This window comes from Myotis daubentonii, chromosome 9, assembly GCF_963259705.1.
Source record: "Myotis daubentonii chromosome 9, mMyoDau2.1, whole genome shotgun sequence".
Classification (NCBI taxonomy): Eukaryota; Metazoa; Chordata; class Mammalia; order Chiroptera; family Vespertilionidae; genus Myotis; species Myotis daubentonii.
This window is the reverse complement of record NC_081848.1, coordinates 81,284,289-81,300,751: the sequence shown is the minus strand read 5'-3', so window position 1 is coordinate 81,300,751 and position 16,463 is coordinate 81,284,289. Positions and strand designations below refer to the sequence as shown.

The 16,463-nt window shown below is 48.3% G+C and overlaps 1 protein-coding gene and 1 non-coding gene across 5 annotated transcripts; both read left to right on the top strand.

The window, feature by feature from the left end:
- Positions 1-80: 80 nt before the first annotated feature.
- SPDYC (speedy/RINGO cell cycle regulator family member C) lies at positions 81-16,174 on the top strand. Of its 4 annotated transcripts, XM_059710156.1 has the most exons (8): positions 81-565; positions 11,268-11,348; positions 12,092-12,158; positions 13,028-13,208; positions 13,542-13,600; positions 13,867-13,952; positions 14,056-14,227; positions 14,314-16,174. In XM_059710156.1, the coding sequence occupies exons 4-8, from the start codon at positions 13,073-13,075 to the stop codon at positions 14,779-14,781; spliced, it is 921 nt and encodes a 306-aa protein (XP_059566139.1). In that variant the 5' UTR covers positions 81-565; positions 11,268-11,348; positions 12,092-12,158; positions 13,028-13,072; the 3' UTR covers positions 14,782-16,174. The 4 variants fall into 4 exon arrangements, with proteins under 4 accessions (XP_059566139.1, XP_059566140.1, XP_059566138.1 ...); XM_059710157.1 differs by lacking the exons at positions 11,268-11,348; positions 12,092-12,158 and having other exon boundaries at positions 14,314-14,656; positions 14,834-16,174; XM_059710155.1 differs by lacking the exon at positions 11,268-11,348 and having other exon boundaries at positions 12,083-12,158.
- On the top strand, positions 1,594-1,700 carry LOC132242368 (U6 spliceosomal RNA). Its single transcript, XR_009454573.1, has one exon. It is a non-coding gene; the product is annotated as a U6 spliceosomal RNA (small nuclear RNA).
- Positions 16,175-16,463: the final 289 nt, after the last annotated feature.

Here is a 16,463-nt window from a genome sequence, read left to right as displayed (position 1 = left end):
AGCGCGGGGCGCGGCGTGGGCCGTACCAAGTGCTCCCTTCTCTCGTCCGCATGGCGTGCCTTCCTCGGTGCCGGGCGCCGTCGTCCCCCCGCCATGTCTGGGGTTCGTGCCCACGGTCCGAGCAAGAGGTGCAGTAGGTGGCCGGTGCGGAACAGAGCAGCCCGGGGGTGGCTAAAGCCCCCCTATTTGTTAGTCACAGATGGTATCGCCCCGGCCGCCGGGTGGCCTCTGCCTAGCGGAGGACTCGGGCGCTCCGAGTGGCTGGGAGGTGGGGCGTTCTGGGGGCCGTGCCCCGTGGAGTGGGGAGTAGGCAGGGGATAGACAGGCCTGGGACATAAAGTGTTTTGAAACTAATTCCAGGGGAGTCACAACAGTTTGACAAATAAGATGCTTTCTGGGAAAACTGGATTCAGAAGAGGAAAAACTCGTCTCCTCCAAGTTCACCCCAAATTGTGTAGAAGTAAGTTGGATCCCCGTGGCTGCTCCGGATTGGTCGAGATGTAGTTACGCGGACCAATAAAAAAAAAGAAAGGAAATGTGCTGGCCTATAGGAAGAGAAAAGCAGGTGAGCGGTTGCTAGGGGCGGAAGGCAGCGTTGCCTAGGACTAGGTCCAAGCCCAATGAGCCGAGAGTGGGGAAGGCGCTGTCAGGGCGCGTGGCGGGTGAGAGTCTGCCTTGGGGGCACGTTTGCTGCGCTTTGTAGGAGCGGGGCAGTCAGGTGTGCCACGGAGGGAGCAGAAGGCAGACCTTTAATGCCATGCCGGGTGGGAATGCCCAGTGAAAAGGCTTCACTGTCCTGGTATTGTTCAGTTCTGGGCCAGAGGCACAGTTCCCTCTCGTCTCGTGCTGCCCGGTATCCAGTTTGCGCCAACCCAGTCTGTTCATTGGCAGAATGAAGCTAACGCACCCACTTTGTGCCTTGCAATTTTGTCATCTCATTTAACTATCGATCATTAAAGTTTATGAGCTAGGTGGTGCCATCTTCATCTTATACGTGAGACAGTTGAGATCCAGAGATTTAACGAGACCTGCCCTGGGGTTGGCGTGGAGTCCCGTCCTGTTGCCTCAGCCACGTTCACCACCACCTGTTGACCTGGATTGAAGTCCTGCTACATGCTACAACATTGACCTGGTCAGTTTTGCTTGTGAACTGTCACTTAGTTGATTCCCCATGAAGCCATCCATGACTTTCCAGCAACTATTAGAGTTAATAAACAAGTTCTGTAAGGTTGTAGGATAGAAGATTAATATGCAAAATTCAATTGTATTTAAAAAAATTCAATTGTATTTTTATACACTAGTAATGAAAAATCCAAAAATGAAATCAAGGAAACATTTCCATTTACAATGCACACAAAAATGCTTATGATAAATTTAGCAAAAGAAGTATAAGATTGGTACACTGAATATTACAAAACATAACTGAAGTAAATTAAAGACCTAAATAAATACCTCGTATGCATAGATTCTAAGACTTAAAATTGTTTGATAGCAATATTCCCCAAATTTGATCTAAAAATTCAACAGTCCCTATCAAAGTCCCAGCTGCCTTTATTGCAAAAATTGACAAGGTGATCCTAAAATTCACATTGACTGCTCACTTCGGCAGCACATATACTAAAATTAGAAGGATACAGAGAAGATTATCATGGTCCCTGTGCAAAGATGACATGCAAATTCAAGAAGCATTCCATAAAATTCATATTGAAATGCATGAGATTCAGAATAGAGAAAACAGTTTTGGAATAAATAAAGTTGTAGTATTCATACTTCTTGATTTTAAAACTTACTACAAATCTACAGTAATTAAGATAGACAAATAAATCAATGGAGTAAAATTAAGAGCCCAGAAATAAACACACATTTATGGTCAATTTATTTTATTTTTATTTTTTTAATTCTCAGCCAAGGATGTTTTTCCATTGGTTTTTAGAGAGAGGGAAAGACAGAGAGAAATATTAATGTGAGAAACACATCAATTGGTTGCCTCCTGCACGAGCCCAGGCCAGGAGCCAGGCCGGGGAGGAGCCTGCAACTGAGGTATGTGCCCTTGACCAGAATCAAACCTGGGACCCTTGGCCAACACTCTATCCACTGAACCAACCAGCCCGGGCGGTCAATTGATTTTCAACAAGGTTGCTAAGACAATGCAATGGAGGAAAGAATAGTCTTGTCAACAAATGCTGCTGGGGCATCTACCTTACACCACACACAAAAATTAACTCAAAATGGATCAGAGACCTAAATGTAAGACCTAAAGTTATGAAAGTATTAGAAGAAAACTTAAGCATAAGTCTTCATAAGCTTGGGTTGGATAATGGTTTCTTTCCTATGACATAAAAAACACAGCAACAAAAGGAAAACTAGATACACTGGATTTTATCAAAATTTTAAAATGTCCTGCCGAAACCGGTTTGGCTCAGTGGATAGAGTGTCGGCTTGTGGACTGAAGGGTCCCAGGTTCGATTCCGGTCAAAGGCATGTACCTGGGTTGTGGGCACATCCCCAGTGGGAGATGTGCAGGAGGCGGCTGATCGATGTTTCTCTCTCTTCGATGTTTCTAACTCTCTATCTCTCTCCCTTCCTCTCTGTAAAAAAATCAATAAAATATATTTTAAAAAATTTTAAATGTTGTACTTCAAAGGACACCGTTCAGAAAGTGAAAAGACAACCCACAGGATGGGAGAAAATATTTGCAAATCATATATTAGGTAAGGGACTTGTATCTATAATATATAAGGAACTCATAACTCTAATAAAAAGACAAGTAACCCAATTTTATGGGCAATGGATTTGAATAGAAACTTATTCAAAGGAGATCTAAAAATGGCCAATAGGCACATCATGGTTATGCAAATCAAAACCACAATGAGATACCAGTTCACACCCACTAGGATATTATAACTAAACACAATAACAAGTTTTAGGAAAGATGCCGAGAAATTGGTACACTCATACATTTCTGGTAAAAGAGTCCAGATGCTTTGGAAAACAGTTCGGCAGTTTCTCAAGAAGGTAAACATACAGTTACCATATGACCCAGATATTCCACTCTTAGATACATATCTAAGAGATTTGAAAACATCTGTTCATAGAAACACTTGTACATGAATGTTCATATCAGCCAAGCAAGCTTTCAGGTGCCTGCAGCCCTGGGCAATATCTTGACTGCATGCAACCTCATGAATGACTGTGAGTCTCTCCCAGATAAGTTGCTCCTGAATTCCTGACCCACAGAACAACGAGATAATAAATTGTGTGTTTTTTCATTTAAACCACAAAGCTCTGAAGTAATTTTTACACAACAGACAACTAATACATCTCTTTGACAGAGAAGAGCAGCTGGAGGTCAAGCTCCCACCTGATTATTGGAGAACCCAGGCTCTTTCTATCTTGTGGCTCTGCCATTTCCTAGGGGCCCTTGGAGTTCCTGGGAGATCTGCATTTGGCTGGAAGTCAGGGATATAAAAAGTGAGGTAGATCATAAGAGAGGGAGGTTTTCAAAGGCTACACCTGGCAATTAAGAAGAAAAAATAATAAAAATGGGATGATGAAGTGACCTTTTAGATGAAACTGTAAGATGATTAGAGGGTAGGGTGGGTGGAAGGGAGAAAGGAACAGGATCAGTCAGCGGGAAGACCCTCTGGCCTGCGTGGAAAGTCCAGGTGTGCATTAGGAAACAAAGAGAATCCCAGGGAGACTGAAGCTTGGTGAGTGAGGCTGAGAATGGCAGAAAATGAGCCTGAAGGTGAGCCAGATCCAGGGGGCCATGAAAACAGCCTCTGATTGACTTTGGGGTTTCCACTAGGGTCAGTGGAAAGATACGGCCAAGGGCGAAGCAGGAGACAGCTGAGCATATCTGCACTGGGAGATACTATCCTTGGCCTCGGTAGGGGGGGGACTGGAGGAGGGAGGGGAGTGCCAGTGCAGCAGGAGGAATGGTCAGGAGGCTGATGCAGCGGCTCATTAGGGATAAAGATAGCCTGCTCCGGGCTGGACAGGGTGGGCGGAAGTGCCAAAGGTGCGGAGGGAGGGCCAGAATTCCATATCCGATTGGGGGAGAGGGAAAGGGGGAAGCGGAGGGGCCCCGAGTGGAGGATAAAATTATTCTCTAAGATGGAGAGTCCCAGAGAGAGCAGGTTTGGAGGCAGCATGTTGAGTTCACTTTTTATTTTATTTTATTTTTTAAATATATTTTATTGATTTTTTACAGAGAGGAAGGGAGAGAGATAGAGAGTTAGAAACATCGATGAGAGAGAAACATCCATCAGCTGCCTCCTGCACATCTCCCACTGGGGATATGCCCGCAACCCAGGTACATGCCCTTGACCGGAATCGAACCTGGGACCTTTCAGTCCACAGGCCGATGCTCTATCCACTGAGCCAAACTGGTTTCGGTTTGAGTTCACTTTTTAAAATTATGACCTATGTGATATGTACAAAGTAATTAATATCAATTATACATAAATAGTGGAATGAATAATTAAACAAACCCCCAATTTGACAAACAGAACATTAACAATATCACTAAGTTTCCCTATTTCCTCCTCACCATCACATCTCTCTGTCTCCCACCCCAAGATACCGCACCCCCAATTTTATATTTCTCAATTCATTACCTTTATTTTTCTCCTAAACTCAGTGGTTATCCTATATAATAAAAGGCTAATATGCAAATTGACAGAACAGCAGAATGACTGGTTGCAATGATGTGCACTGACCACCAGCTGGCAGACACTCAAGGCAGGAGCTGCCCCCTGGTGGTCAGTGCTCTCCCACAGGGTTGGGGGGGCACTCAGCCAGAAGCTGGGCTCACGGCTGGCAAGTGCAGCAGCAGTGGCAAGAGCCTCTCCTGCCTTGGCAGCAGCGCTAAAGATGTCCGACTGCTGGCTTAGTCCCACTCCCCCTCGCCCCCCGCTGGGGAGTGGGCCTAAGCTGGCAGTCGGACATCCCCCAGGGCTCCTGGACTGCGAGAGGATGCAGGCCGGGCTGAGGGACCCCTCTGAGAGCACAAATTTTGTGCACCGGGCCTCTAGTTTTATTATAACTATAACTATGCTTATAAAAATGTTCCAGTTAAGAATGGAAAGGATTTGGATTCTCAGTGCAAAACTGCACTCCAGAGAAAGCTGCCAATATCTAGATCCCATTTCAACAACTGGCACAAACATTCTGCCCAGCCACGGTCTCTCCTTTTGCTGTTAGCGACTTGTCCCCTACTGGTGTATGTGCCCTTTGGGTCTGTCTCACTGGGCATGGCAACATGCACTCTGGATTCAATGAGATGGTACAGTTTTTCTCCTCTAATCTGTTAAAGGAGTAAATTGCATTAATTACATTTCTCATCTCTAACCTCGAATTTTTAGAATAAATCCCACTTGGGCACAGTGTGTTATTTATTTTATACATTACTAGGTTCCGTTTACTGATAAGCTGTTTAGGATATTTACATCTATGTTTATGAGCCTGCAGTATTTCTTTCTCACGCAGTCCTTATTTTTTAAAATATATATTTTCATTGATTTCAGAGAGGAAGGGAGAGGGAGGTAGAAACAATGATGAGAGAATCATTGATCAGTTGCCTCCTGCACGCCTGCAACCTGGGCATGTGCCTTGACTGGAAATGAAACCATGCTAACATCTTATACAACCATAAGACTGTTTTAAAACCAGGTAAAGGCTCAACCACTGAGCCACACTGGCCAGCCTCAGGCAGTCCTTGTTAACGGTTAGTGTCAAGCATGCTACCTTTATGACATGTGTAGGGGAAGTTGGAAGAATTTGTGTAAGATAGCAGTATTTGTTCTTTGAATGTTTGCATAATCTCAGTGGTGGAGCCATATGGGCCTGGAGTTTTTGTTGTGATAGGTTTTTTGTCTACTGATTCAATTTGTTTAATATTATAGGACTAACCCAGGTTTCTATTTCTACTTGTTTTAGTTTTGCTGAGTTACATTTTTCTATAGAGACTTGTCTATTTTCATATAACCTTAAATATAAGCATATAAAATTAATAAATATTTTACAAATCCTATATAATAAAAGGCTAATATGCAGATTGTCCCCTCAACCAGGAGTTTGACCAGGGGGTGGGGCCGGCAGGCCAACCGCCCCACAGCCCCCTCCCCGCAGCCGGTCTGGCCTGATCAACCTCAATAGGGGTAAGCTGGCCAGACCCCACCCGTGCATGAATTCATGCACCGGGCCTCTGATAAAATATAATATAAAGTTGGCATAGGTTGTTCATAATATCTTCATATATTTTATTGTTTAACAGGTGTAATTTTATCTTTCTTTTCATTTCTTTTTTAAAATATATATTTTTATTGATTTCAGAGAGGAAGGAGAGAGAGAGAGAAACATCAATGATGAGAGGGAATCATTGATCAGCCGCCTCCCACATGCCCCCCACTAGGGATCGGGCCCACATTGGGGATCGGGCCCATAATCCGGGCATGTGCCCTTGACTGGAATCGAACCTGGGACCCTTTAGTCCGAAGGCAGATGCTCTATCCACCGAGCCAAACCAGCTAGCGCTTTCATTCCTGTTATTGTTAATTTGTGCCTTCTTTTTAAAGTATTATATCTGAATCCATGTTGCTAGAGGTTTGTGAATTTCACTGGTATTATTGAAGAAACATTTTTACTTTTTTTTTTTTAAACATATTTTATTGATTTTTACAGAGAGGAAGGGAGAGGGATAGAGAGTTAGAAACATCGATGAGAGAGAAACATCGATCAGCTGCCTCCTGCACACCCCCGACTGGGGATGTGCCCGCAACCAAGGTACATGCCCTTGGCCGGAATCGAACCCGGGACCCTTCAGTCCACAGGCCGACGCTCTATCCACTGAGCCAAACCAGTCAGGGCAACATTTTTACTTTTTAAATTCTTTCCATTATATGTTTTCTAATTTATTAATTTCTGCTCTTTATTCTTTTATTCCTTCTACTTTCATTAGGTATATTTTTCTGTTCTTTGTAAAACATTTATTTACTTATTTATTTTGAAACAATTTAGATTTACAAAAAATTGCAAAAACTGTGCAGAGATTCCCTATACTCCCTTCATCACACATTTCTTAATGCTAACATCTCACACAACCATAAGACAGTTTTAAAACCAGGAAACTAACATTGCTATAACACTGTTAGCTAATCTACAGACCTTATTTTGACTGTGCCAATGGTCCCACTAACATTTATTTCCTGGTCCAGGATCCAATGTAGAATTCCAAATTGCCTGTAACTGCTGTATTAGTCATATCCTGTTGTGTCACAAATACCCTAAAACTTAGGAGCTTCACACAACAAACATTTATTATCTCAGTTTCTGTGGGTCAGGAATTTGGGAGCTGCTTAGCTGGGTAGATCTTGCTCAGGGTCTCTGGTGAGGTTGCATTCATGACGTCAGCTAGGCCTGCAGTCACCTGACCTCTAAGACTGGGGAATCTGCTTTCAAGGTGACATAACGGCAGGGGGCCTCAGTTCCTCATGGGTCTCCCCAGACTGCTGCTTGCATGGCCTCGTGACATGGCAGCTGGCTTCTCCCAGGGAAAGCAAGGTTGAAGTTGCAGAGTCTTTGACGACTCGCTTCAGAAATCAGTGTCATTTCCACAATATCCTGTAGGTACACAGGTCAGCCCTACTCCAGGAATGCCGGGATCACTGGGAGACCATCTTGGAGGCTGGCTGCTACAGTTGTCATATCTCCTTGGTCTCCTCCAATCTGGGATAGTTTCTTAGATTTTTTTTCTTCCGTGAACTTGACATGTATGAAGAGTACTGTCCAATTATTTTGTAGACTATCTCTGTCGATTTGGATTTATTTGATGTTTTATAATGATTACTTTGAGCTTACTCATTTGGGGCAAGGAGAGTAAGGAAGTGATGTATTCTTGTCAGAGCATATTACATGGTACATAATGTTGGTATGTCTTCTTCTGGTCACATGAACTTCGATCGCCTGGATAAGGTGGTATCTGCCGGGTTTCTCTACTGTGAAATTACTCTCTTTTTTGTGTGACTAGCAAACATCTTGTGGGGAGATACATCGAGTTTACGCATATAAACAAGTAATAGATTTTGGGGTACAGTTTAGATTTACAGACTAATTGAGTAGATAATACAGAGTTCCATATCCCTTCCCCCACACCTCCACCTCTGATTACAGTTTCTTCTATTATTATTTTTTTAAAGATATATTTTATTGATTTTTTACAGAGAGGAAGGGAGAAGGATAGAGAGTTAGAAACATGGATGGGAGAGAAACGTCGATCAGCTGCCTCCCGTACACCTCCTACTGGGGATGTGCCCGCAACCAAGATACGTGCCCTTGACTGGAATCGAACCTGGGACCCTTCAGTCCGAAGGCCGACGCTCTATCCACCGAGCCAAACCACCCGGTTAGGGCTCTTCTATTATTTTTTTTAAACTAATTTTGTTCAATATTGGTACTTTTTTTTAACATGAAGATTTATCCTTTTTAGTGTGTGTGTGTGTGTGTGTGTATTGATTTCAGAGAGAACGGGAGAGGGAGAGATAGAAACATCAATGATGAGAAAGAATCATTGATCGGCTGCCTCCCGCATGCCCCACACTGGGAGCCCGCAACCTGGGCATGTGCCCTGACCCTTGGTTCATAGGTCAATGCTCAACCACTGAGTTACGCCTGCTGGGCTTGGTTGATTCTTGTATGTGTCCTGACTGGGGATCAAACCCACAACCTTGGTATACCAGGATGATGCTCTAACCAACTGAGCTACCCAGGCTGGGCTTATTTGTTTTGTTTTTAATCATAGCCTCTGTTAATTTTCTTCCTGTTCATTTATGTGATATTGGGGCATTTTACAATATTCCTAGTTCAATAGCACACTCTTTTATTTTTTTCCAATAGCACACTCATGTCAATATAGCAAAGACCAGATATTTTAGTGGATTTTTGTTTATTTGGTGAGAGGAGGGATTTGTGTCTTCCAATATTTTTGTTTCTCTTATGTCTGGCAAGACCCTACATTTCCCCCTTTTTTCCCCCCCTCCCTTTATCACTCAATCGCCTCGGTGCACCTCTCTCCCAGTCTCTCTTTTCTGGCTTTTATCCCATATCCCAGAATTTATGCATTTTAAAGACGAATCCTTCAAATCCCACATGCCTTCTCTGTAGTCTGAGCTTTTCCTGGTATTTTAACTGCTGAAGGACCTCGTCTTTCCTACAGAAGTTCTAGATCAGATCAACCTTGGGCCAAGCTGCCAACTTTCCTGTTCCCTCTTCCGGTTTTCTTGGCACAAAACCTTGTGGCAGGTGGAGGTGAGGAGTCGGCACTGGGATTCGGTGTCTCTTTTCATTTACACTTATTCTGAACTTTGCACGGTCTCGCTTTCAAGTGTGCTGAGGCTGTGTTTCCGGCAGACTTTTATTCCCCATTCTTGTTCTGATTTGTTTTGGAAGGAAATGGAGATGGAGACTTAGGCAGCCGCTATGGCCCTCAGCTACTTGAGGCCCTCAGCTCCCATTTTGTGCCTTTTTAAGACAGAGCTTAGCTCATTAGCTTGAATTCTCTTTTTTATTATCCAATATTGTATGTATTTGAGGTAACAGATTCCTCTCTAAGAACTGTTAGTGTGTCTCCCAACTTTGACAATCAATATTTTCATTATGATTGCAACCTGAAACACCACAAATCTATTATCTATTTTTTTAAAAAATATTTTTTATTGATTTCAGAGAGGAAAGGAGAGGGAGGAAAAGATAGAAACATCAAGGATGAGAGAGAATTATGGATGGGCAGCCTCCTGCACACCCCATACTGGGATGGAGCCCACACCCTGGGCATGTGCCCTGACCGGGAATTGAACCGTGACCTCCTGGTTCATGGGTCGATGCTCAACCACTGAGCCATGCTGGCCGGGCGTCTACTTTCTAACTTATGTTGGGTGGTTTTTTTACCTTGATGCAGGATTCCCCCTTCCCCACCCTAACCCCTAATTTACCTGTTTGTTGTCAATGTTTGACTTAATTGTCTTGTGGTAAAAAACAAACACCACACAGACGGAATGATTTTAATTTTTTAAAATTAGTTAAGTTACTTTATGGTTCAGAATTTGAGACTTTATTGGAAAATGTTCTGCATATGTGTTTTTCTGCATTTGTTGGGTATACTGCTTCTTATCTGTCCACTAGGTCATATTTGTTAACCATATTCTTCATACCTTTTAAATCCTTGCTATTTTCCCTGACTGGGTAGCTCAGTTGGTTAGAGCATCTACCAGATACGTAAGATTGGGAGTTTAATCCCCGGTTAGAGTTCATACAAGAATCAACCAGTGAACGAAACAAATCCACAACCTTTTGGTGCATGGGACGATGCTCCAACCAACTGAGCCACCTGTCCAGGACTAAATACATATTTTAAGTCTCCTGTCACTACCTCATACTTGTTAGGATAGCTATTATCAACAAAACAGAAAATAACAACTGTTGGCAAGAATGTGGAGAAATAAGAACCCTGTGCATTGTTTGTGGAACGTAAAATGGTTCAAACGCTGTGGAAAACAATTTGATGTTTCCTCAAAAATTAAAAATAGAATTAGCAAATGATGCAGCAATTCCACATCTGGGTATATAACCCAAAGTACTGAAAGCAGAGTCTCAAACAAAATGTGGCATCTACATAGAATCAGTATTATTTAGTCTTAAAAAAGGAAGAAAATTCTGACGAAGGCTACAGCATGAATGAACCAATAGACAGTGTGCTAAGTGAAATAAGCCAGTCACAAAAGGACAGATGTTGTATGATTCCACTTACACGAGGTGTCTAGAGTAGTTGAATTCATAGGGCAGAAAATAAAATGGTGGCCCTGGCCGGGGAGCTCAGTTGGTTAGAATGTCATCCAAATATCAAGGTTTAGGTTCAATCCCTGGTTGGGGCACATATGAGAATCAACCAATAAATGGGACCACAAATCGATGTCTCTCTCTCCCCCTCCTTCCCTCTCTTCCTTTCCTTCCTCTCTTTCTCTAAAATCAATAAATAAAAATTAAAAGGAAAAATTACTTTAAAAAGACAAGAAAAGAAAATAGAAAGGCGGCACCGGGGGCTGGGAGAGTCAGGGTTTCGTGGGCACAGAAACCCAGTTTTACAAGATGAAGCGTTCTGGGGATGAATAGTGGGTGTTGATTTCACACCAATAGGAATGTACCTAAAACCAATAAACTTAAAAATGATTAAGGGGGTAATTTTTTATTTATTTTTTTTAACCCTTGACCAGAATCGAACCTAGGACCCTTCAGTCCACAGGCCGACTCTCTATCCACTGTGCCAAACCAGTCAGGGCAAGGTAGTAAATTTTGTTATGTGTATTTTACCACACACACAAAAAAGGGAAAAAGAGTGGCCTGTCTAGGTAGGATTGTAGACAGTAAATGAGCCAGTGAAGACTTGAAGCCCAAAGGGCCTAATGCTGCTGGCCCAGCGGGGTGGGGGTGGGGGGGGGGGGCGTGGGGAGGGGTGGGCAGGGCAGCGGTAGCTGAGTGATTTTGTTTTTTGCTTTTTAATCCTCACTGAGGATATTTTTTCAATTGATTTCCAGAGAGAATGGGAGGGGAAGAGAGGAGAGAGAGAAACATCGATTGGTTGCCTCCCACAGACGGCCCTATCAGGGCCGGGGAAGCTGCGCCCTTGATCGAAATCGAACCCGTGACCCTTCAATCCGTGGTCAGAAGCTCTAACCATTGAGCGTGGTTCAGGGTGGCTTAGTGGTTTTGGGTAAAGGCCTCCTCTACCAACTCTGGGCCATCGGTCAGGCCCTCCCTCCCTCTCTCAAAGGATCTTGGGAAGGGGATGTAGCCCCTTGGGATTCTCACCCAGGACCGTCCGCTCTCTGGCTCCCAGGTGTTGGGATTCCTGGATCTGAAGAAAGCACAGGCACACCCAGCGACCCTGCTCCGGCGAGGCAGTCAGTGGCTTTTAACTCACACAACGGTCACGGCCTCATCCCCCTGCACCGGCTCTGCACCTGTCAGGCGGTGGGGAGGGGCCTGCCGCCCCTCAGGCCCTGGGCTCCAGCTCGTCGCCTCTTTGCAGGTGGGGAAGCTGTGGAGTCTGTATCTTGGGCAGCTGGGGAGGCGAGCGGCGGAGGCTGGATGTGCTCCTGGCAGAGGTAGGCGGCCGGCCCGGCCCAAATCCCCACTCCCAGGAAGGGGCGGGCGGCAGCGAGCTGTGGGCGGGCCGCTGAGGCTCTATAAATGCAGGCGCTGGAGGCTGCTGGCCACGCTGTAGGTAACCCCTGAGCTCAGGTGAGGCTTCTGGAGAGCAGGGGAGGAGGCTGGGCCGCCGGTGGGGTCCTAGGTGGAGGCTCCCGGGTTGACCACGGGGCGGTGGGCGGCACCTTCTCCTGAGTCCTCTCCAGAACTTGATAAGTTTGAGGTGGTCCCAACTCAACTTGCTTAAACCCAAGCATTGGCATAACAGCATCCCTCCTTCTGGGCCTCAGTTTCCCCCTGTGAAATGAGGGCTTAGTGGTCCCGTAAAGTTGGCCACTTTGGTGCATGGTGAGAGGGTGGCTGTGAGCTGGGGAGCATGGGGAACAGCCAAACTCTTCGGTTTTGGGGGTCAGACTGGCTCCACTTTTAGGTGGCCATGAGTCTTCACACTTGTTTCCACGTTTGCAAAGTGGGTCTTCAGTTCTGTCTGCCTACCAGGGGGAAAAGGTGATGCCCTCAACGCATTCAGCACAGCTCTAGGCACTTAGGGTCCCTCAGGGCTGCCTGCTGCGGCTCTTACTCTCTGGCCCAGCCTGGAGGGGCCCGGGCCGGGGGTGGGGAGCTGCAGCCTCCAGGATCTCTGCTCTTTTCTGGCCTCCCCACCCTACAAGCCCCCCCCCCCCCCGTTTCCTTCTCTTCCAAGCCCCCAAGTCTCCATCTCCATCCGTCCACCTTCTGGAGGGCCTCTCTCAGACCAGCCTCACCAACCCCTGACTTGTTGGGGGCGAGGGGAAAGCTGCCAAGTCCTGGGGCTCCTTCTCTGCAGGTCACCCGCCCCCACCCCGCCCCGCCCGCCCCCGCCCCCTATGAGATGAGCAAAGCCCGGGCCCCTGCCCATGAGGTTGCCGGCCAGGTGAAGCTGTGGGGCTGGAGCGGTCAAGATGGCGGCAGTGGGCCTCTGGCTGCCCGCCAGCCCCTGGAGCTCCGGGCCTTCCTCCGCCTGCTGGGTGAGCTGGCGGGACTGGCACGGGAGGGCCCAAGCTGGAAGCAGACATGAGAGGTGGGCTCTCCCTGCCCCTCCCCTCCCCTCCCCTCCCCTCCCCTCCCCTCCCCTCCCCTCCCCTCCCCTCCCCTCCCTTCCCTTCCCTTCCCTTCCCTTCCCTTCCCTTCCCTTCCCTTCCCTTCCCTTCCCTTGCCTTCCCTTCCCTTCCCTTCCCTTCCCAGGTGGCCCTGGTTTGGCAGGTGGGTTCAGTGGAGTTGGGCTTTGCAGCTTCGTGGCGCTCTTGTCTGGTGGGAGGTGGGTGGTAACCCCACTTAGCCTTTCTCCTCTCTGCCCGCAGAGCACAGCTGCCTTCAGGAATTCCTCGCCAGAGACCCCTGTTTCCAGGTTTCAGATAAGGTGAGGGGACACTGCACTGCGGGTCGAAGTTGCGGCCACGGGGGGAGGTTGACTTGGGGGGGATCGCATGCTGCTGACTCACTGGGTCCCCTGGTCGGGTGGAGGGACCGCCTGCTTTTTTAGCCCATGTCTCTGCAGGCCCCTCCCCCCTTTAACCCCGGTTTCTCTAACCCCCACAGAACTTCCTTGGGTGCAAATAGGCCTGGCGCAGTTCCCCTTTCCCCCCAGTGCCCAACTCTAACCTCTCCCCCCTGCTGTGCCCGCAGTATCTCCTGGCCATGGTGCTGGTCTACTTCCGGCGCGCCAACCTGAAGCTCAGCGAGTACACCTGCAGCAACCTGTTCTTGGCACTGTGAGCGCCCCGGCGGGGATGGGCACACGCTGCCCATCCTACTTGCTGTAGGATGGGCAGGGCAGATGCTTCTAACCCCTGCCCACCCCCCACCCGTGGCCAGGTACCTTGCAAACGACATGGAGGAGGACCTGGAGGAAGCCAAATGTATGATTTTCCCGTGGGCCCTGGGCGAGGGCTGGCACAATCAGGTGGCAGACTTCCTGCGCCAGAGGGACAGGCTGTGGGCGAGGATGGGCTTCCGGGCTCTAGTGAGCCGCCGGCACTGTGAGAAGGTGAGGCCCTGATGGCATCCTGGGGTGAGAAAAGGAGGCTGGGGACTCCCCCAACCCCCATTTACCGTTTACTCCACCTCTGCCAGGTCATGGCCATGGAGCCATCCCACTGGGCCTGGACTCGGGAGCGGTGCAACCACCACGGCGGGGCTCACAGGAGCTACTCAAAGGCCGGGATCGCCCTCCCCGGGGGCCCCGGCTTCTCACCACCCCACTGCTCCCTCTGTGGCTCGCCCCCTCTCCATAGTCACTACTCCCACCAGCCCTGCCCCTTGCCTGTCTTACCCGAGAGTCCTGCCCCAAACCCCGAGGGGTACGGCTCTCCTTCCCAGGCCTGTCTCTCAGGGGCTGAAGACCCCTGGGCTGGGGGCTTCCTCATGGTCCTGCCCTCCCGGCTACTTCTGGAGCCAGGCACCTATACCCTTCACAGTGAGTTGAGGGCAGGAGCTGGGGGTGGGCTTGGGCGCCTGGGAGACAGGTGTGAGGCTGACCGAACGAGAGGAAGGGCCGGGACCACAGGTCTGGGCGCATGCCCCAGCTCTGCCAGCTCCTAGCGGTGTGAGCTGGGAAGTCTCCTCTCTGAGCCTCTCTTCGTCCTTCCCCCAGTCCTCTCGGAGCCGCTGCCAGTGCCCTAGGCGCAGATGGACGGATGGACGGACGCTCGCAGGGCGAAGAGCAGCTGGCCTGCCTGCCCTGTGGCCCGCTGCCCTCCTGTCTTGTTGACTGCAGGCTGTCAGTGCTGCCCAAGCCCCCGGCCCCTCCTCCCGACCTGCAACCTGCACCCACCCTGCCCCTGCCCCCCTCTAATAAACTCACGTCCACTGTGCTTAGGCCTGGCTCCGTGGCCCAGGGTGGGGGAGGGAGGCAGTGGGGCGAGAGGCGTCTGGCAGGTTCAGGTCTGTGGTTGGGACCCATGAGCACAAGGTCTGTCATTGTTCTTCTCCCCGTTGGTGGCGGTCATCCTGAGCCTCAGTTTCCCCTCTCTGGCCTCCCCTGGGGGTGATGAGATCTGCCGTGTGGATGGCGCTGGATGAGATGAGGTGTACGCAGCCCTGGGAAGAGGGCCTGGAGCCTACTGCACACAAAGCTCAAATGAAAAACAGCTCTATTCTTGTCCGAAACGCCCGGGGGCAGGTCTGTCCAGGCATAGGACTAGGCCCTTGCCCTGGGCTGCGACCCAACAGAAGGCCCTGGTTATGCTAGAACACCCCTCCCCAAAGGGTGTTTGTTAACGACGGGCAGGGCGGCTTTCCAGAGGGGGTGGGGTTTGAACTGGCCTTGGACAGTGTCAGGTTTGCATGAGGGCTGGCGAGGGGGGTGGTTCTGAGGAAGGGCTTCTTAGAGAGACAGCCTATTGTACTGACTGAGTCTTGGCCTCTGAGCCAGGCAGCTTCAGATTCCAGGTTCCTGCGTGACCTGGGCATGTCCCTGAGCCTCCCCCATGCCTCCTCCGTAAAAGGGGCATTGCACCCAAACGGGTTTTGAATGATCTAATCCTAGAAGGGTTTAGAACTGCCTCAAGAGTAGAGCGCAGCCCTGGCCGGGTGGCTGGATTGATTGGAGCGTCGTCCCGATGTGCCAAGGTTGCGGGTTCGATCCCTGGTCAGGACACATATAAGAAGCAACCACTGAATGCATAAGTAAATGGAACAGCAAACTGACGTTTCTCGCTCTCCCTCCCCTCTCTCTTTCTAAAAGAAAATCAATCAAAAAAGGATGGAGCTCGAATATGTGTTACAGCCCTAGCAGGTTTGCTCACTGGGTAGAGCGTCAACCTGCAGACTGAAGGGCCCTGGGTTTGATTCCAGACACATGCCTGTGTTTCGGACTCTATCCCCAGTAGGGGGCGTGCAGGAGGCAGCCAAGCAATGATTCTCCCTCATCCATTGATGCTTCTGTCTCTTTCCCTCTCCCTTCCTCTCTGAAATCAATAAAAAAAAATTTTTTTTTAAATCAAAGGAAAAATACCCTCGGGTGAGGATTTATATGTGTGTGTGTGTGTGTGTGTGTGTGTGTGTTACAAATAGAGGAAAATTCTGCCTATAGAACAGTTTGGGGCTGGAACAGAAGACGGAGAATAAAAATACATATATTTGGTCTTTGTCCCTGGTTCCTGGCACAGAGCTCCTTAAATTCTTAGAATTTCCTGAGTCATAGGAGTAGAGCCAGTCGCTTTGGGCCACACCTGCAGTTTATGCTAATGGGGGACTTAGATCAATCTAGAGCAGCGGTTCTC